This window comes from Oncorhynchus gorbuscha, linkage group LG10 (assembly GCF_021184085.1).
Source record: "Oncorhynchus gorbuscha isolate QuinsamMale2020 ecotype Even-year linkage group LG10, OgorEven_v1.0, whole genome shotgun sequence".
In the NCBI taxonomy this organism is placed as follows: Eukaryota; Metazoa; Chordata; class Actinopteri; order Salmoniformes; family Salmonidae; genus Oncorhynchus; species Oncorhynchus gorbuscha.
The window spans coordinates 82718647-82734681 of NC_060182.1; the positions used below are offsets into that span (position 1 = coordinate 82718647).

A 16035-nucleotide genomic window follows, 5' to 3' on the forward strand; every position below is an offset into this window, starting at 1 on the left:
AGCATTTGGTCTGCTGCTAGACTGGAGCAATGCAGTGAAAATGTGCCTTTGGTCTGCTGCTAGAGCATTTGGTCTGCTGCTAGACTGGAGCAATGCAGTGAAAATGTGCCTTTAGAGCATTTGGTCTGCTGCTAGACTGGAGCAATGCAGTGAAAATGTGCCTTTAGAGCATTTGGTCTGCTGCTAGACTGGAGCAATGCAGTGAAAATGTGCCTTTAGAGCATTTCGTCTGCTGCTAGACTGGAGCAATGCAGTGAAAATGTGCCTTTAGAGCATTTGGTCTGCTGCTAGACTGGAGCAATGCAGTGAAAATGTAGGCAATTATGCATGTGTCCAACCTGGTCGCGAAACATATTGTATTATGTACAGACAATCCATTAGTATATGTTACGTTTCGTACGGTATGTATTAATTATTGAATGTCCATCACCCATTTTGTATGATATGTTTGGAATTACAATTCGTACTATAATGTTACGAATTTGCTAAACTTATATATTACGAATTCTAGCTAAGTGGCTAGCTGGCTAACATTAGGAAGGGATGATGAGGAGCAAGGGAACGGACACCTTCAGAGTAGTAGGATAACACATTATACAGTAGGTGGCTGCGCTGACGTGAACCACGAGGTTACCACAATACCACAGTAGCCGATGCCACTCTTCTGCTGCCAGTAGATGATGTTAGGAAAGCGGAGGTAAATGAGCAGGACGGTAATGGCCCATACCAGCAGGGAGACCAGAGCAGCGTTGTGGGCTCGGACCAACCGAGGCTCGAGTGGGAAGATTATGGACAGGACGCGGTCGGTGATGACTGCACAGATAAACATGGTGCTTGAGGTCAGACCTACAAAGTGGAGTGAGTATGTTACTCAGGACGCACAGTGAAAGGCCCATGCTCCAGTCATAGTTCTCATGTACCGCCCAGGGCGATCTATGTACTGTTTGGAGGCCAGGTAGGCTAGGTCACACAGAGCAAGGTTCAGTACTCCGATGGAGCAGAGAGCCCACTGTAGAGACGATTTGAGGCAGGTTACCAGGCTAGAGTTCCTCAAAGATACAGAGCAGTAAGAGGCTATGGTAGAATGGGGGGAATGACTGTTGCGGCGCAGTTGCGTGCTGAGCTGCAGTCCTCAAAAGGGGACTAATGGCAGGGAAAGGTATTCGATGGCTGCTGTGCTGTTCCTTTGCCATGACCAGCTGTAGGAGTCTTTTCAGTTACTTAATCAACTGATAAATTGAATCAAATTTGTCAAATCAAACAAATACAAATTCAAGTAATCTGTCAAATCTCATAGTGCCTTCAGGAAGTATTCAGACCCCTTTACCTTCTTTTTCCACATGGTTACATTACAACATTCAATCTACACACAATACCCCATAATGACAAAGCAAAAATAGGCTTTTAAAAATATTTGCTAATTTATATTTAAAAAAAACAGAAATATCACATTTACGTAAGTATTCATACCCTTTACTCAGTACTTTGTTGAAGAACCTTTGGCAGCGATTACAGCAGAGTCTTCTTGGGTACACCCTACACCCAAACAAGGGCACTGCGTTCATCCACCTCTGGCCTGCTCGCCTCCCTACCACTGAGGAAGTACAGTTCCCGCTCAGCCCAGTCAAAACGGTTCGCTGCTCTGGCCCCCCAATGGTGGAACAAACTCCCTCACGACGCCAGGACAGCGGAGTCAATCACCACCTTCCGGAGACACCGGAAACCCCACCTCTTTAAGGAATACCTAGGATAGGATAAGTAATCCCTCTCACCCCCCCCCCCCTTTAAGATTTAGATGCACTATTGTAAAGTGACTGTTCCACTGGATGTCATAAGGTGAATGCACCAATTTGTAAGTCGCTCTGGATAAGAGCGTCTGCTAAATGACTTAAATGTAAATGTATGAGGCTGCAAGCTTGGCACACCTGTATTCAGGGAGTTTCTGCAGATTCTCTCAAGCTCTGTCAGGTTGGATGGGGAGCTTTGTGCACAGCTATTTTCAGGTCTTTCCAGAGATGTTCGTTCGGGTTCAAGTCTGGGGTCTGGCTGGGCCACTCAAGGACATTTAGAGACTTGTCCCAAAACCACTCCTGCATTGGCTGTGTGCTTAGGGTCCTAAATGCTCTGGAGCAGGTTTTCATCAAGGATCTCTCTGTACTTTGCTTCTGTCCTGTCTTGGCGCTCTACGGACAATTCCTTCGACCTCATGGCTTGGTTTTTGCTCAGACATGCACTGTCAACTGTGGGACCTTTTATAGACAGGTGTGTCTTTCCAAATCATGTCCAATCAATTGAATTTACCACAGGTGGACTCCAATCAAGTTGTAGAAACAAAGGATGATCAATGTAAACAGAATGCACCAGAGCTCAATTTCGAGTCTCACAGTAAAGGGGCTGAATACTTAAGTAAATTAGGTATCAGTTTTTTATTTTCAATAAATTCGCAAACATTTCTAAAAACCTGTTTTCTGTTTGTCATTATGGGGAATTGTGTGTAGATTGCTGAGGATTTTCTTAATTTAATCCATTTTAGAATAAGGCTGTAACGTAACAAAATGTTGAAAAAGTAACGAGGTCTGAATACTTTCAAAAGGCACTGTATGTACAGTGGGGTCTGAAATTATTAGATCTCTTGATAAAGATGAGCAAAATAATACATTTTATACTAATACAGTTGCTCAGAGAAATAGATTGTTTAAAGTCTAAACATTTTTTAGACAAAATCTATTTTGTCTGAACAATTAGTATAAAATATACATTTTCCTTTTTTGAGCATACAATATATACTGAACAAAAATGAAAGCAACATGCAATAATTTAAAAGATTCTGCTGAGTTACAGCTCATACAAGTAAAGAAGTAAATTCCTAATCTATGGATTTCAAATGACTGAGAATACAGGTATGCTTCTGTTGGTCACAGATACATTTAAAAAAAAGTGTATGAGAAAACCGTTCAGTATCTGGTGTGGCCACCATTTGCCTCATGCAGCGTGACACATCTCCTTCACATAGTTAATCCGGCTTTTGATTGTGGCCTGTGGAATGTTGTCCCACTCCTCTTCAGTGGCTGTGTGAAGTTGCTGGATATTGGCGGGAACTGGAACACACTGTCGTGCATGTCAATACAGAGCATCCCAAACATGCTCAACGGGTGACATGTCTGGTGTGTTTGTAGGCAAAGGAAGAAATGACATTTTCATCTTCCAGTAATTGTGTACAGATCCTTGAGACATGGGGCCGTGCATTATAATGTTGAAAGATGGAAGTGATGTTGGAAGATTAATTGCACTAGAATGGGCCCCAGGACCTCGTCACTGTAGCTCTGTGCATTCAAATTGTCATCGATAAAATGTAATTGTGTTCGTTGTCCGTAGCTTATGCCTGACCATACCATAACCCCACTCTGTTCACAACGTTGACATCAGCAAACCGCTCACCCACATGATACCATACACGTGGTCTTCGGATGTGAGGCCGGTTGGACATACTGCCAAATTCTCTAAAACAACATTTGAGGCAGCTTATGGTAGAGAAATGAACATTTCATTCTCTGGCAACAGCTCTGGTGTACATTCCCGCAGTCAGTATGCCAAATACACTCTCCCTCAAAACTGCACATTTTAGAGTGGCCTTTTATTGTCCCCAGTACATGGTGCACTTGTGTAATGATCATGCTGTTTAATCAGCTTCTTGATATGCCACATCTGTCAGGTGGATGGACTATCTTGGCAAAGGAGAAATGCTCACTAACGGGGACGCAAACTAATTTCTGCGCATTTGAGCGAAATAAGCTTTTTGTGCATAGGGACATTTCTGGGATATTTTATTTCAGCTCATGAAACACGGGACCAACACTTTCCTTTATCAAGAAATCCAATAATTCCAGACACAATTGTATAATAAAATGTCAATACACAGGAAAATATGCTCCAGTATAGTCTAATATTCTAATTTATGATATGAAATCACATTTCCGATACGAATAAAACATTTAAAGAAAATGCTTTTCTGTAACAAGCTAAATATTTTATAAACGCCTTTGAGCAAACTTCTAAACAAAAATAGAACTGAAGTAAGGAGGAGATAGTTCTGATCAACACTTACCCTTGGAGAAGGCTGTATTTCAAAAAAACTTTATCACACTACGGCATCATGTCACAACTGAAGAAATGATCATGCCTACATCCCAAATGGCAGGGACTTGGTCAAGAGTTGGCATTTGGGACACACCAATTGCTGTAAATTATAATTCACAGGGGAAATGAGACATTTTCCGGTAACGGATAAGGTCATTAGTTTGCCATTAGATCCCAGGGGACGATTGGGAAATGTCAGATCTCTCTCTGTCCTTTAAAAAGGGCAAATGAAACAAGGAAGGAGTACTTAGCATTTTAACAATCAGTTACCAATTACCCTTGCATGTTCTTTCACAATATTCCTGTAAAAAAAAAAAAAAAAGAATGTCCAATTTTGGATGTACATTTACAGTAAGTCACTTAATCTTTACAGTAATATTATATTTCAAGTCAGAAAGTAACTGCATCAGAAATTTAAATCTGGCAAGCTAGGTTCGTTATTAGATTTTATTTCAAGGCATCTTCCTCTCTCTTACGTCAACATCCTAAAAGTAACAGTTATTGACCCCATATAAAAACATGAGAAATATCTTTACAAAAAACAACCATCGTTCTCAAAGTGGAAAAACGTCATTATTTACATGGCCTATTATTTAAAAAAAATGGGAGTTTATATATATATATTTTTTTTACAGAAATTCAATCTACACTATATGGTTCTAACCAACAGGTCTTGATGCAGTTTAACAAGATGGCTGGCTTTTAATTCGGCAAGCTTTATCTCTTAGCAACATAAAAATTATTACAGCAACGACAGCTTTCATTTTCCCCAATTCAACCACAAATACACAAATTATTTCAAATGGCACCCTATTCCCTATATAGTACACTACTTTAGATCAGGGCCCTGGTCAAAAGTAGTGCACTATATAGGAAATATGGTGCCATTTGGGACGCATCCATAGTCATTTCTACTAATATTATAGTGAATGTCAGGGTCTAATTATTACATAAATCACTGAAGTGAAGCTGCTCTTAGAAAAAAGTCACAAGCGCTGCAGATTCAATTACCTGTCCATTATGACAATATTTATCAAGGGTTTTCTATGTTGAGATGCGTTGTCTGCACTGCAAACTGAGCGGTTAGTAGTTAGTGTAGAAAACTGTGTGCCATACAAAAAATATATATAATTACAGATGAAATGTTCCTTAAAGGTGAAGTAACTACAAACATGAAGAAACAGATCTCCCACTCCAATATGGAGACAGGATTTTTTCAGAGGCCCTATACACACACAACATTACAGTACTATGAACAGAACTGGCATCCGTGCCATCAGATGTCTGTCTACAAATCCTCTTGCTCTGATAGAACAAATAATATACTCTAAGGGCTCGAACACACCAATAGTGTTTGTCTGCTGAGAGTACTTGTGAACCGAGTGCAAACCGGTTTTACATATAGAAACATGCGTGAAGACGTCAACAGTGCGCTGAACAACAAGCTGTAAACGACAGATCTACATTCAGTGCGATGTGTCTAACCCTTAAAGGCAGAACATACTGGACACACTTAAATATACCAAGGTCCTGGCAGCTTACTATTACAGAATATTCATTGCATCTCCTCTTTAAAATGAGGGAAAGAAAAGCAACAGTTCAGGGCCTGTATTTATAGTCTTACACATGCGTTGATCTAGGATCAGATCCATGTGAGCTTATTCATTATGATCTAAAAGGTTAAACTGATTCTAGATCTGTATTCTTATCCTGAGACACTTCTAGATAGGAGATTTGAACAGAAAAACAAACAAAAACTCCTGACTGTCAGAACAGTGTCATGTCAGTCATTCCGATACGCCCCGTTAGGTAGTGTTGCTTCTAAAAACAAAACAAAATCACTTTTTTCACAAGGATATCCTAAATGTATGTTCGTAAATGTAGTTATCCCCGATTGGTTTAGCCAGAAGGGTCATATTCATTACGTCACACTGTAGAGAAATGCTTTGCAGCAAAAAATGAACGTTTCTCATTGGACAAGTTCAAGTAGTCTCACCCCATTTCAGTCAGTTTTGTCCGTTTGGTGCCGAATGAATACGACCTATGTGAATGGGGGTATTGAGGAGAGATGGCTACAATGTCGACCTGGGCCTAAGTAGGTTGGTTCTCAGTTCTATGTCTGAGGGTTGCACTTTAGTCATCGTGGGTCTAGTCTTGGCATGGACCTCATCTGCAGCAGTGGGGGCGGGGTCAGGGCATCCCCCGGCTTCTCATTGGACTCCAGCACCTCTGCCACGCCTCCAACTTTCATCTGCAGCAGCAGTGGCGGGGTCAGTGCTTTTTGCAGTACATCTTGACCTTTTGTAGTGCATGCTTTTGCTTGTTGGCTGTGCCCGTTGACAGCAGGAGCAGAAACAGTCTCTGATGGTTTCAGGTTGGATCCAAAACCAACTTTAAGGTCCTCTGCCTGTGGTATTGGCAGACCTGGGCCTTTGAAAGTCTTTTCCTGGCCCTTGTCCTCATTCAGTCTCAGGAACAAGGGGCTGAGGGAGCGCTCGTCATCTCCATCTCCGATGATCCGCCTTCTCTGTCTTTGGTGGTAGTAGCACCCTGTCTGTCTGAGGTGTGGGTACCCTCACAGTCCCCATCTGCCCAGGCTCGGTGTGTGGTATGCGGGAGACCACTGGAGGACCTCTGAGGCTGCTGTTGTTGTCTGTGGTAATCTGCTGGTGAAGGATGAAGATCTCGTTGAGGACAGACGTCAGGCTCTCGTCTTCACCATCACCATCTTTGTTGTCTTCGTCCTCCTCAGAGTTTCCATCTGCATCGTTGATCCCTACACTGTCTACAGCGTGGTCCAGCTGCTTCCCCAGAACCTCTCCGTACTCCAACCCACTGCCCCTACCCTTCACTGGGGCTGGCCTCCTCTGAGCTCCCCCTGACACACCTGGAGCTGACTGGTTCTGTCGGGCTTTAACCAATGAAACGACATTGTCGAAATTAGGAACTGAAAAATAGGAAACATATGCAATTTTGTTTGTGTCAATGGCATCACATTCAGCCTACTCAAATCAGATTTAAAGATTTCTACATTGAAACGGTAAAAACATCTGTGGGAAGTTACCTCCCCTGTTGCAGTTATTAAAAGTTGGAGTGAGAGAAATGGGTTCGGACATTGAGGGGATAATGATGGTGACCGAAGCGACGCCTAAAAAGAAGTGAGAAATTGAAGAAAAATCCAAATCAAATCAGGAAATATTTCAATTCAACTATGTGTCAGTGCAGTGTGCCTTGAGTCACTACAAGCCTACCTGGTGTTTGAGACTGTCGCATTTTGATTCCAGCGACACGTCCTCCTGGCAGCAGAGAACGGGCAGGCTGCATGGCGATCACCTGCTCAGATGTGATCACTCCACCCACTATAGACAGCATTTTAGGAGGGAGAAACCCAGCATGAACTGGTGGGGAGGCAGAAAAAAAGGATCCAAATGATTAATTTCTTCACATGAAAGTTCAGTCTCTAGACCAGCAGTCTGTCTTATTGAAGTCAACCTGGCCCATTGGGTGCTGATACAGTAACAGGGTCAGAGGGACAGGAGGCTCACCTGGGGCAGGCTGTATTTTTCTGCCAGACCGGATGTTAGGTCTGGTCCTTTCACGCGGCGAACGCCACGTTGAGGGGTGGGTACTGGAAGGTGGTGTGATGGGACTTGTCTTGGGTCGTTGGGATGCAGGCTTTTGGGGGATAGAGTGGGGGACTGAGGTGGCTACGACCGATGAGGCCGGCCCTCTCCACTTCCTTTTGAACACCATGTCCTTCTGTTTGGTCGAGATGTCCTGCAGTTTCCTGATGCTGAGCTCCTCTGTCTTTCCTGTTGAGAGAACACAGGCCAGTGTTATAGGAAGGAGAGACCGAATAGGAGACGAGAGAAGGGGGGTGAAATGTAAAGCCCATTACCAGATTTCTTTGAGATTTTCTTAATATCACCAGCTCTCTCCCTGGTCAGCCCACTCTTCAGTTTTTCAAGACGCTCGCATTTGTCTCTCAGGTCAAGGACTTGTTTTCGGTCCTGTTAAATAACAGAGACAATACTTTATATTTCCTGAAGAGATTCTTCACTAAATACAAATATGCCTGTGCTGTGATTTCACTGTCCATGGTTATAATTTGCAGTGTTCTTGGTTCAATGTTACCATTAGCACTCGGACTTGCACAACCCATACGAGAGACAACGCTGTGCTGCGCTTCAGTACATGGCGACCCAGCACCAACTAATGTTTTCATCCTCGGGAAGGCAAGACTAAGAGTGCATCCCAAATGGCACCCTATTCACTAGTGCAAAAGTTTTGACCAGGCCCCATAAGGCCAATAACAAGTCAGTAATATTTAGCTGACTATTTCATTGACCTTGTTTGTGACATACCGTACCTCCCAGAACTGCATAATTGAAGGAAGGCATTAAAAGGTTGTTTATGTCTTTGTAATAACATTGAGGGGGGGGGACATACTCTTAATCTGGGTCCTGTTTCTCCTTCCACTTCTTTAGCGTATTTTGCCTTCAGTTGTGAAGTGGTGCTCTTCTGTGCATGGTCTTCCACACTCTCAATGTCTACAGCCTCCTCCTCCTCTACGCTTTCTTCAACATCCTGAAAGACAGATGAGTCATAGTTAAAAACCAAAGAAAAACATTATTCTCAAGAGAAAACTAATAGATTTTAATAGACAGAAACCAAACTGTGTTGTATAATTAAGCAATAAGGGACGAGGGGATGTGGCATTTGGCCAATATACTACGGCTAAGGGCTGTACTTATGCACGACGCAAGGAGTGCCTGGAAATAGCCCTTAGCCGGGGCACATTGGCCATATACCAAACCCCTGAGGTGCCTTATTGCTATTATAAACTGGTTACCAATGTAATTAGAGCAGTACAAATACAGTGCCTTGCGAAAGTATTCGGGCCCCCTTGAACTTTGCGACCTTTTGCCACATTTCAGGCTTCAAACATAAAGATATAAAACTGTATTTTTTTGTGAAGAATCAACAAGTGGGACACAGTCATGAAGTGGAACGACATTTATTGGATATTTCAAACTTTTTTAACAAATCAAAAACTGAAAAATTGGCCGTGCAAAATTATTCAGCACCCTTAAGTTAATACTTTGTAGCGCCACCTTTTGCTGCGATTACAGCTCTTGGTAGATTTGCAGTGGTCTGATACTCCTTCCATTTCAATATTATCGCTTGCACAGTGCTCCTTGGGATGTTTAAAGCTTGGGAAATATTTTTGTATCCAAATCCGTCTTTAAACTTCTTCACAACAGTATCTCGGACCTGCCTGGTGTGTTCCTTGTTCTTCATGATGCTCTCTGTGCTTTTAACAGACCTCTGAGACTATCACAGTGCAGGTGCATTTATACGGAGACTTGATTACACACAGGTGGATTGTATTTATCATCATTAGTCATTTAGGTCAACATTGGATCATTCAGAGATCCTCACTGAACTTCTGGAGAGTTTGCTGCACTGAAAGTAAAGGGGCTGAATAATTTTGCATGCCCAATTTTTCAGTTTTTGACTTGTTAAAAAAGTTTGAAATATCCAATAAATGGTCGTTCCACTTCATGATTGTGTCCCACTTGTTGTTGATTCTTCACAAAAAAATACAGTTTTATACCTTTATGTTTGAAGCCTGAAATGTGGCAAAAGGTTGCGAAGTTCAATGGGGCCGAATACTTTCGCAAGGCACTGTACATGTTTTGTCATACCCGTGGTATACGATCTGTTATTATCTGGGTGGTTCGAGCACTGAATGCTGATTGGCTGACAGACGCGGTGTATCAGACGGTAAACCACAGGTAAGACAAAACATCACATTTGTACTTATAATAGCAGTAAGGCACCTCGGAGGCTTGTGATATATGGCCAATATACAACGGCTAAGAGCTGTGTCCAGGTAATCTGTGTTGCATCGTGCATAAGAACAGCCCTTAGCCGTGGTATATTGGCCATATACACCACACCCCCTTTGGGCCCTATTGCTTAAATATACCACAGACAATCAGCATTCAGGACTCGAACCACCCAGTTTATAATGAGGTTTAACAGTTCTTACACGGATGTTAATGACGTCCCCTTTAACGTTGTTGTTTTTGTTGTTGTCGTCATCGGCAGAATCCTCTGTCTCGTCCGAGGAGTTGTCCGTTTCCTCCTCCTCTGTGTCCTCCAGAAGGTCCACCACCTCCATCACCGCTTCCCTGTCCTCCTCTGTGTCCTCCAGAAGGTCCACCACCTCCATCACCTCTTCTCTGTCCTCCTCCGTGTCCTCCAGAAGGTCTACCACCTCCATCACCTCCTCCCTGTCCTCCTCCTCCTTCTCTGCTGTCACTCCTCCCATGTGCCTTGGTCTTGGTCTCGACCTGGCCTCACTGCAGGTCAAGACGGCTGAAGAGGACGAGGCAGCAGAGGAGTCTTTGGGAACTCCTTCCATATTCCTGTTGACGAGTAGCTCCTCACTCTTCTGCTGGGAACAAACATACTGGATGTTCCTCAGGATCTGCTTCTCAGACTCTCCTGTGGAGGGAAAGATGTTGGTTGAATGTTTTTTGAATGCTGAAATGTTACAGCAGTGTCCATTATTACCAGTTAACTGGGACATCTTCTTGACATAAGCTGCTCTCTCCAGGGTCAGTGAACTCCTTAGCTTCTCCATGTCGTTACTTTTCGTAGTCAGGATTTGGATCTCCTCTGTCGCCTGATAACATACATTTATTTTAGTTCACTTTTTAATCGATTGACAGACGCTTCTACAAAACAAAGAACACCTCTGACCGACCACATTATTAAAATATACAAATACCTTGACTGAGTCCTAAATGGCACCCTATTCCCTATATAGGGCTCTGATCAAAAGTAGTACACTATATAGGGAATAGAGTGCCATTTTGGACACACATTAATGAAAGGAATGATTAAATTGAACAAAATGAACAATGGTTTGGATAAAGTTAAAGTAAACAAAAACGTTAAGAAAAAGTTACCCATCCCTTTATAGGTGCTTACTTCTTTAAGGATATACACTTTCACAGCTTTTTGGTCAAGTTTCAGTGTCTCTCTCAGCCGCTGGAAGCACCCATGGAGCTCAAAACGGTGATGCCTCTCGTCCACGTTGTGCTTCAGCTGTTTCTACAGAATGCAACAGGATGAAGCTCTATCATGGAGTCTTGGAGACTTGAATATGAAAACTAAGGCACAATGGCGCTATCGTTGAGGTACAGAACAACAGACTGTTTACACAGAAATTACTCAGACCACACAAATAGACAAACAAACAAAGAAAGAAAGAAACAGACTACTACTGTTTAGTCTAAAAACTAGAGAATATGAGATTTAGGTAACTAGAGTCTCAAAACAGACATGTTGTATGAAGTTAAAAGGGTTCTTACACCGATGACGTCGATGAGCTCCTCTTTATTAACACTTGAGTCGTCAGAATCAGTCTCGTCAGATGAGTTGTCTGTCTTCTCATCCATATCATCCAAATCGTACTCATCCTCCACCATCTTCCTCTTCGGTCTTCCTGTCCATGTCTGGTAGGGGTCATCAACATGAACCATCTTAGTAAGGAGATTGGAGTCTGCTGTGGAGGTGTTATCTTTGATCCCTGTCGTTGTGACCTGGGTTATAGGTGGTTTCGGGGGAGGCTGCGGCACTATAACCACCCCAGGCTGGATATTAGGGTCTAAATTGCAGTGAGCTGGGGAGATAGCATCAGCTTTTATAAATTTAAACTGGGATCCTTTAGGGGGTTTTGTGGATTTAGGAGGCGTTTTGGTTTTCTGGAAAGGCTGCATCCAACTACACACCTCAGAGACTACATTAGAGTCTACATTGGAGGTCACTGTGGAGATATTGTCAGCTTTGACACCTGTGTTCTTAACCGTTTTTGTGGGGGATTTGACAGTAATTACTGTGGTTTCCGGGTGAGGCTGCAGCACAGTAACACCCCCTACTACAGGCATCACCTTGGAGGAGCCCTGGGCTGGCACCTCCGGACACTTGATGATGATGGGCTCCTTGTTGCCTGTCTGAGGAACAATCTCCAACGTGTACGTCCCACCATTTGTCACGGTGGGTGAGAGACTAACGCAACCAGGGGTGGTTTTAGGGGCAGTGATAGTGGTGCTGGATGCAGTCTGGGTCTTTGGGAAAGTGACAAGGGGGACAGTACTGATGGTGGAAGCACAGCTACCAGGGCCCTTGCTCTCCAATGTGGTGAGAGAGGAGGTGGAGCTGTTCATGGTGGTCAAGCATTCAGGCATGGTTAAAATGATCATCCCACCTGAAAAGAAAAAATAATAAAGTTCAGGTGTAGCTAGGTTTCCATCCAATTTGCGACATATTTTCATCTGAATATTCTAAAATGCGCATTTTCCCCATCAGAGATGTTTCCATCAAATTGATTGTTGTGGATAAACGTCTGTGCATAATGACATAGTGCACATAAAAATTACGAGGTTGGCTTCCCGACTGCATCGCAGTGCTTGAGGCATCACTACAGACCAGGGTTCGATCCCAGGCTGTGTTATTTGGCTCTAGCGGCCGGGCACCTGCAGGATGACTTTGGTCATCAGTTGAACGATGTTTCCTCTGACACATTGGTGCAGCTGGCTTCCGGGTTAAGCGGGCAGGTGTTAAGGAGCGTGGTTTGGTGGGTCATGTTCTGGAGGACGCATGACTCGACTTGTGCCTCTCCCGGGCACATTGGGGAATTGCTGCGATGAGACAAGATCATAATTGGATCGCAATTGGATATCCCGAAAATTGGGGAGAAAAAGGGGTTAAATCGCATTTTCAAATCTACTGATGATTTTGTCACTAAATGTTTTGTGTACAGTCGAGGCCAAAAGTTGAGAATGACAAATATTAATTTTCACAAAAGTCTGCTGCTTCAGTGTCTTTAGATATTTTTGTCAGATGTTACTATGGAATACTGAAGTATAATTACAAGCATTTCATAGGTGTAAAAGGCTTTTTATTGACAATTACATGAAGTTGATGCAAAGAGTCAATATTTGCAGTGTTGACCCTTCTTTTTCAAGACCTCTGCAATCCGCCCTGGCATGCTGTCAATTAACTTCTGGGTCACATCCTGACTGATGGCAGCCTATTCTTGCCTAATCAATGCTTGGAGTTCGTCAGAATTTGTGGGTTTTTGTTTGTCCACCCGCATCTTGAGGACTTTCCTGGCCATGGACCCAAAATATTGATGTTTAGTTCCCTGAGCCACTTAGTTATCACTTCTGCCTTATGGCAAGGTGCTCCATCACTCTGGAAAAGGCATTGTTTGTCACCAAACTGTTCCTGGATGGTTGGGAGAAGTTGCTCTCAGAGGATGTGTTGGTATCATTTAAAAAATATTTATTTGCTTTTTTACCTCCTTTTCTCCCCAATTTCGTGGTATCCAATTGTTAGTAGCTACTAGCTTGTCTCATCGCTACAACTCCAGAAAGTCACGCGTCCTCCGATACATAACCCAACCAAGCCGCACTGCTTCTTAACACAGCGCGCATCAATGTGTCGGAAGAAACACCGTGCACCTGGCAACCTTGCACTGCGTCCGGCCCGCCACAGGAGTTGCTGGTGCGCGATAAGACAAGGATATCCCTACCGGCCAAACCCTCCCTAACCCGGAACAACGCTAGGCCAATTGTGCGTCACAAATGCTTGTTTTGCTATGGTTGAAAAGCATATTTTGAAAATCTGAGACGATAGTGTTGTTAACAAAAGACTAAGCTTGAGAGCTAGCATATTTATTTCATTTCATTTGCAATTTTCATGAATAGTTAACGTTGCGTTATGGTAATGAGCTTGAGGCTGTATTCACGATCCCGGATCCGGGATGGATAGTATCAAGAGGTTCATTGGAGATGAATTATTATACATGGGAATCCTTGATCGGTCTTCCTAAAATGTCCAAGTCATTGTTTCATAACATAGTCATCAACATAGTCAGTCATGCATGTGAAAGAGCAGCAATGCCTTGGCATGAATATAATCAACTGTCCGACACTCACCCTTGTTGTGCATGACGAGGTTGGGATTAAGGGCCTTCAGCTGGCTGAGGGCAACCAGCTGGATCAGCTGTCCCTTGGGGTTCTTGTATAGGGTGTTCGCTGAGGTGTTCCTTACCGGCTGCAGCACCATTCTCTGACCCGACGCGAGAGGGGTCAGGGACATGATAGGGGTCAGGGATGTGAGAGGAGACGGCATTCTGACAGAGGTACTGGTCCCTGGGACAGAGAGCATCGGGGGACTGGTAACTACTTCACTGATGGGGGACGCATTTTGGGGTGATACGTTTGCACCTGTAAACAAAGTGGGGGATTTTTCATTAATGATGGAAAACATGGGCATAACCATGAAACTACGTTCGACCCCCCAAAAAACACCAATCCTCATATCACATCACACACTGATGATGCCAGTGTGACAGTGAAGCACGAGACGCAGCATCAACCCAGGATGAGATGGACAGGGAAGGGTATAGGCAGGCAGGGGTAATAGGATGAAGGTCACCACCAATGTTCCCTCTCATTTTTTCTACTGGTCTGCTGAGCTCAAACTTGAACGCTGTGAAAAATGTATGCAACTTCCGGCGCGTTTACTGTGAACACTGGGGCTGTAACCGCTTTTCGTTACAGTTTTTACAGTGGTCAAGTAGGCTTCTGTGGCTATTTGATCATAATTATGGCCTACCTGAGTGACCTACCATCAAAAAACAATGGAGAAAATGCATCCCACAACATTTTAACATGGAAATAGCTGTACTATCAGCCTACAGTAGCAGCCAATGTGTGGTATTCAATGTAGGCCTACATGCCATGAGACTTTTGAGAGAAAAAAACAAGCTGGGCTTGACATTGACCTGTTTATTCACTTATCCTAAAGTCAAGGACGTGACTGAAAATGTTTTTGTGTTATTTGATGCAAGAACCATCTCCTCAAACCAATATTACAGATAATCACACAAATTATGCTACCCTCTGCCTATTGGCTACATAGCTTATTTAAGCCTGTCTCAAAATAAAACACTGTCCCTTCAAGACAAAAAAAAGCTCTTTACCTGACTCCTTTTTCAAAGAGGTCTATAAATGCAAATGTTGTGCTCTTGTAGGAAGCAATAACTCCCCCATGTTGCTACACGTAGCTCTCTATTTGATCTCAAAACAAGCACATCTACTGACATGCTCATGCTGTAAACACAGTCCAGTTCTAAGTAAATGGCAGAGATCCATATATGGCAATTGTCTATTTGCATATAGACCTACTACAGCACTGATTGGTTATGGCGCACAAGTCTGTTGCGTATGAGTCGTACCTGTCAATGCAATATAGAATTCTACTCCAATGTGCCTACAACAAACCTCTTGCATAGTTAATTTTTCATACTGTTTATTTTATTTTAATATTTAAAAGTATGCAGTGAAGCCGCTAAACATCTTCAGCACACTCTAACGCACTTGTCCTCTTGCTCAACTATGCACCGGGGCCTCCCACTCCTCTTTCTATTCTGGTTAGAGTCAGTTTGCACTGTTCTGTGAAGGGAGTAGTACACAGCATTGTATGAGATCTTCAGTTTCTTTGCAACCAAAATACAGTGCCTTGCGAAAGTATTCGGCCCCCTTGAACTTTGCGACCTTTTGCCACATTTCAGGCTTCAAACATAAAGATATAAAACTGTATTTTTTTGTGAAGAATCAACAACAAGTGGGACACAATCATGAAGTTGAACGATATTTATTGGATATTTCAAACTTTTTTAACAAATCAAAAATAGAAAAATTGGGCGTGCAAAATTATTCAGCCCCCTTAAGTTAATACTTTGTAGCGCCACCTTTTGCTGTGATTACAGCTGTAAGTCGCTTGGGGTATGTCTATCAGTTTTGCACATCGAGA

General features: G+C 43.1%; 1 protein-coding gene across 5 annotated transcripts in view; it reads right to left on the bottom strand.

The window, feature by feature from the left end:
* Window positions 1-3807: 3807 nt before the first annotated feature.
* Window positions 3808-16035, bottom strand: part of LOC124046654 (MAX gene-associated protein-like) — a 29305-nt gene continuing 17077 nt past the window's right edge. For 3 of the 5 annotated variants that reach the window (XM_046367276.1, XM_046367272.1, XM_046367273.1), the window contains 10 exons: window positions 14154-14444; window positions 11523-12418; window positions 11140-11262; window positions 10193-10831; window positions 8587-8724; window positions 8036-8147; window positions 7683-7949; window positions 7389-7535; window positions 7202-7285; window positions 3808-7084 (listed from right to left, as the gene is read on the bottom strand). In XM_046367276.1, the coding sequence (XP_046223232.1) occupies window positions 6636-7084; window positions 7202-7285; window positions 7389-7535; window positions 7683-7949; window positions 8036-8147; window positions 8587-8724; window positions 10193-10831; window positions 11140-11262; window positions 11523-12418; window positions 14154-14444 (3146 nt within the window). In that variant the 3' untranslated portion in view covers window positions 3808-6635. The remainder of the gene's footprint in view (window positions 7085-7201; window positions 7286-7388; window positions 7536-7682; window positions 7950-8035; window positions 8148-8586; window positions 8725-10192; window positions 10832-11139; window positions 11263-11522; window positions 12419-14153; window positions 14445-16035) is intronic. The other 2 variants (XM_046367275.1, XM_046367274.1) reach the window with 2 other exon arrangements.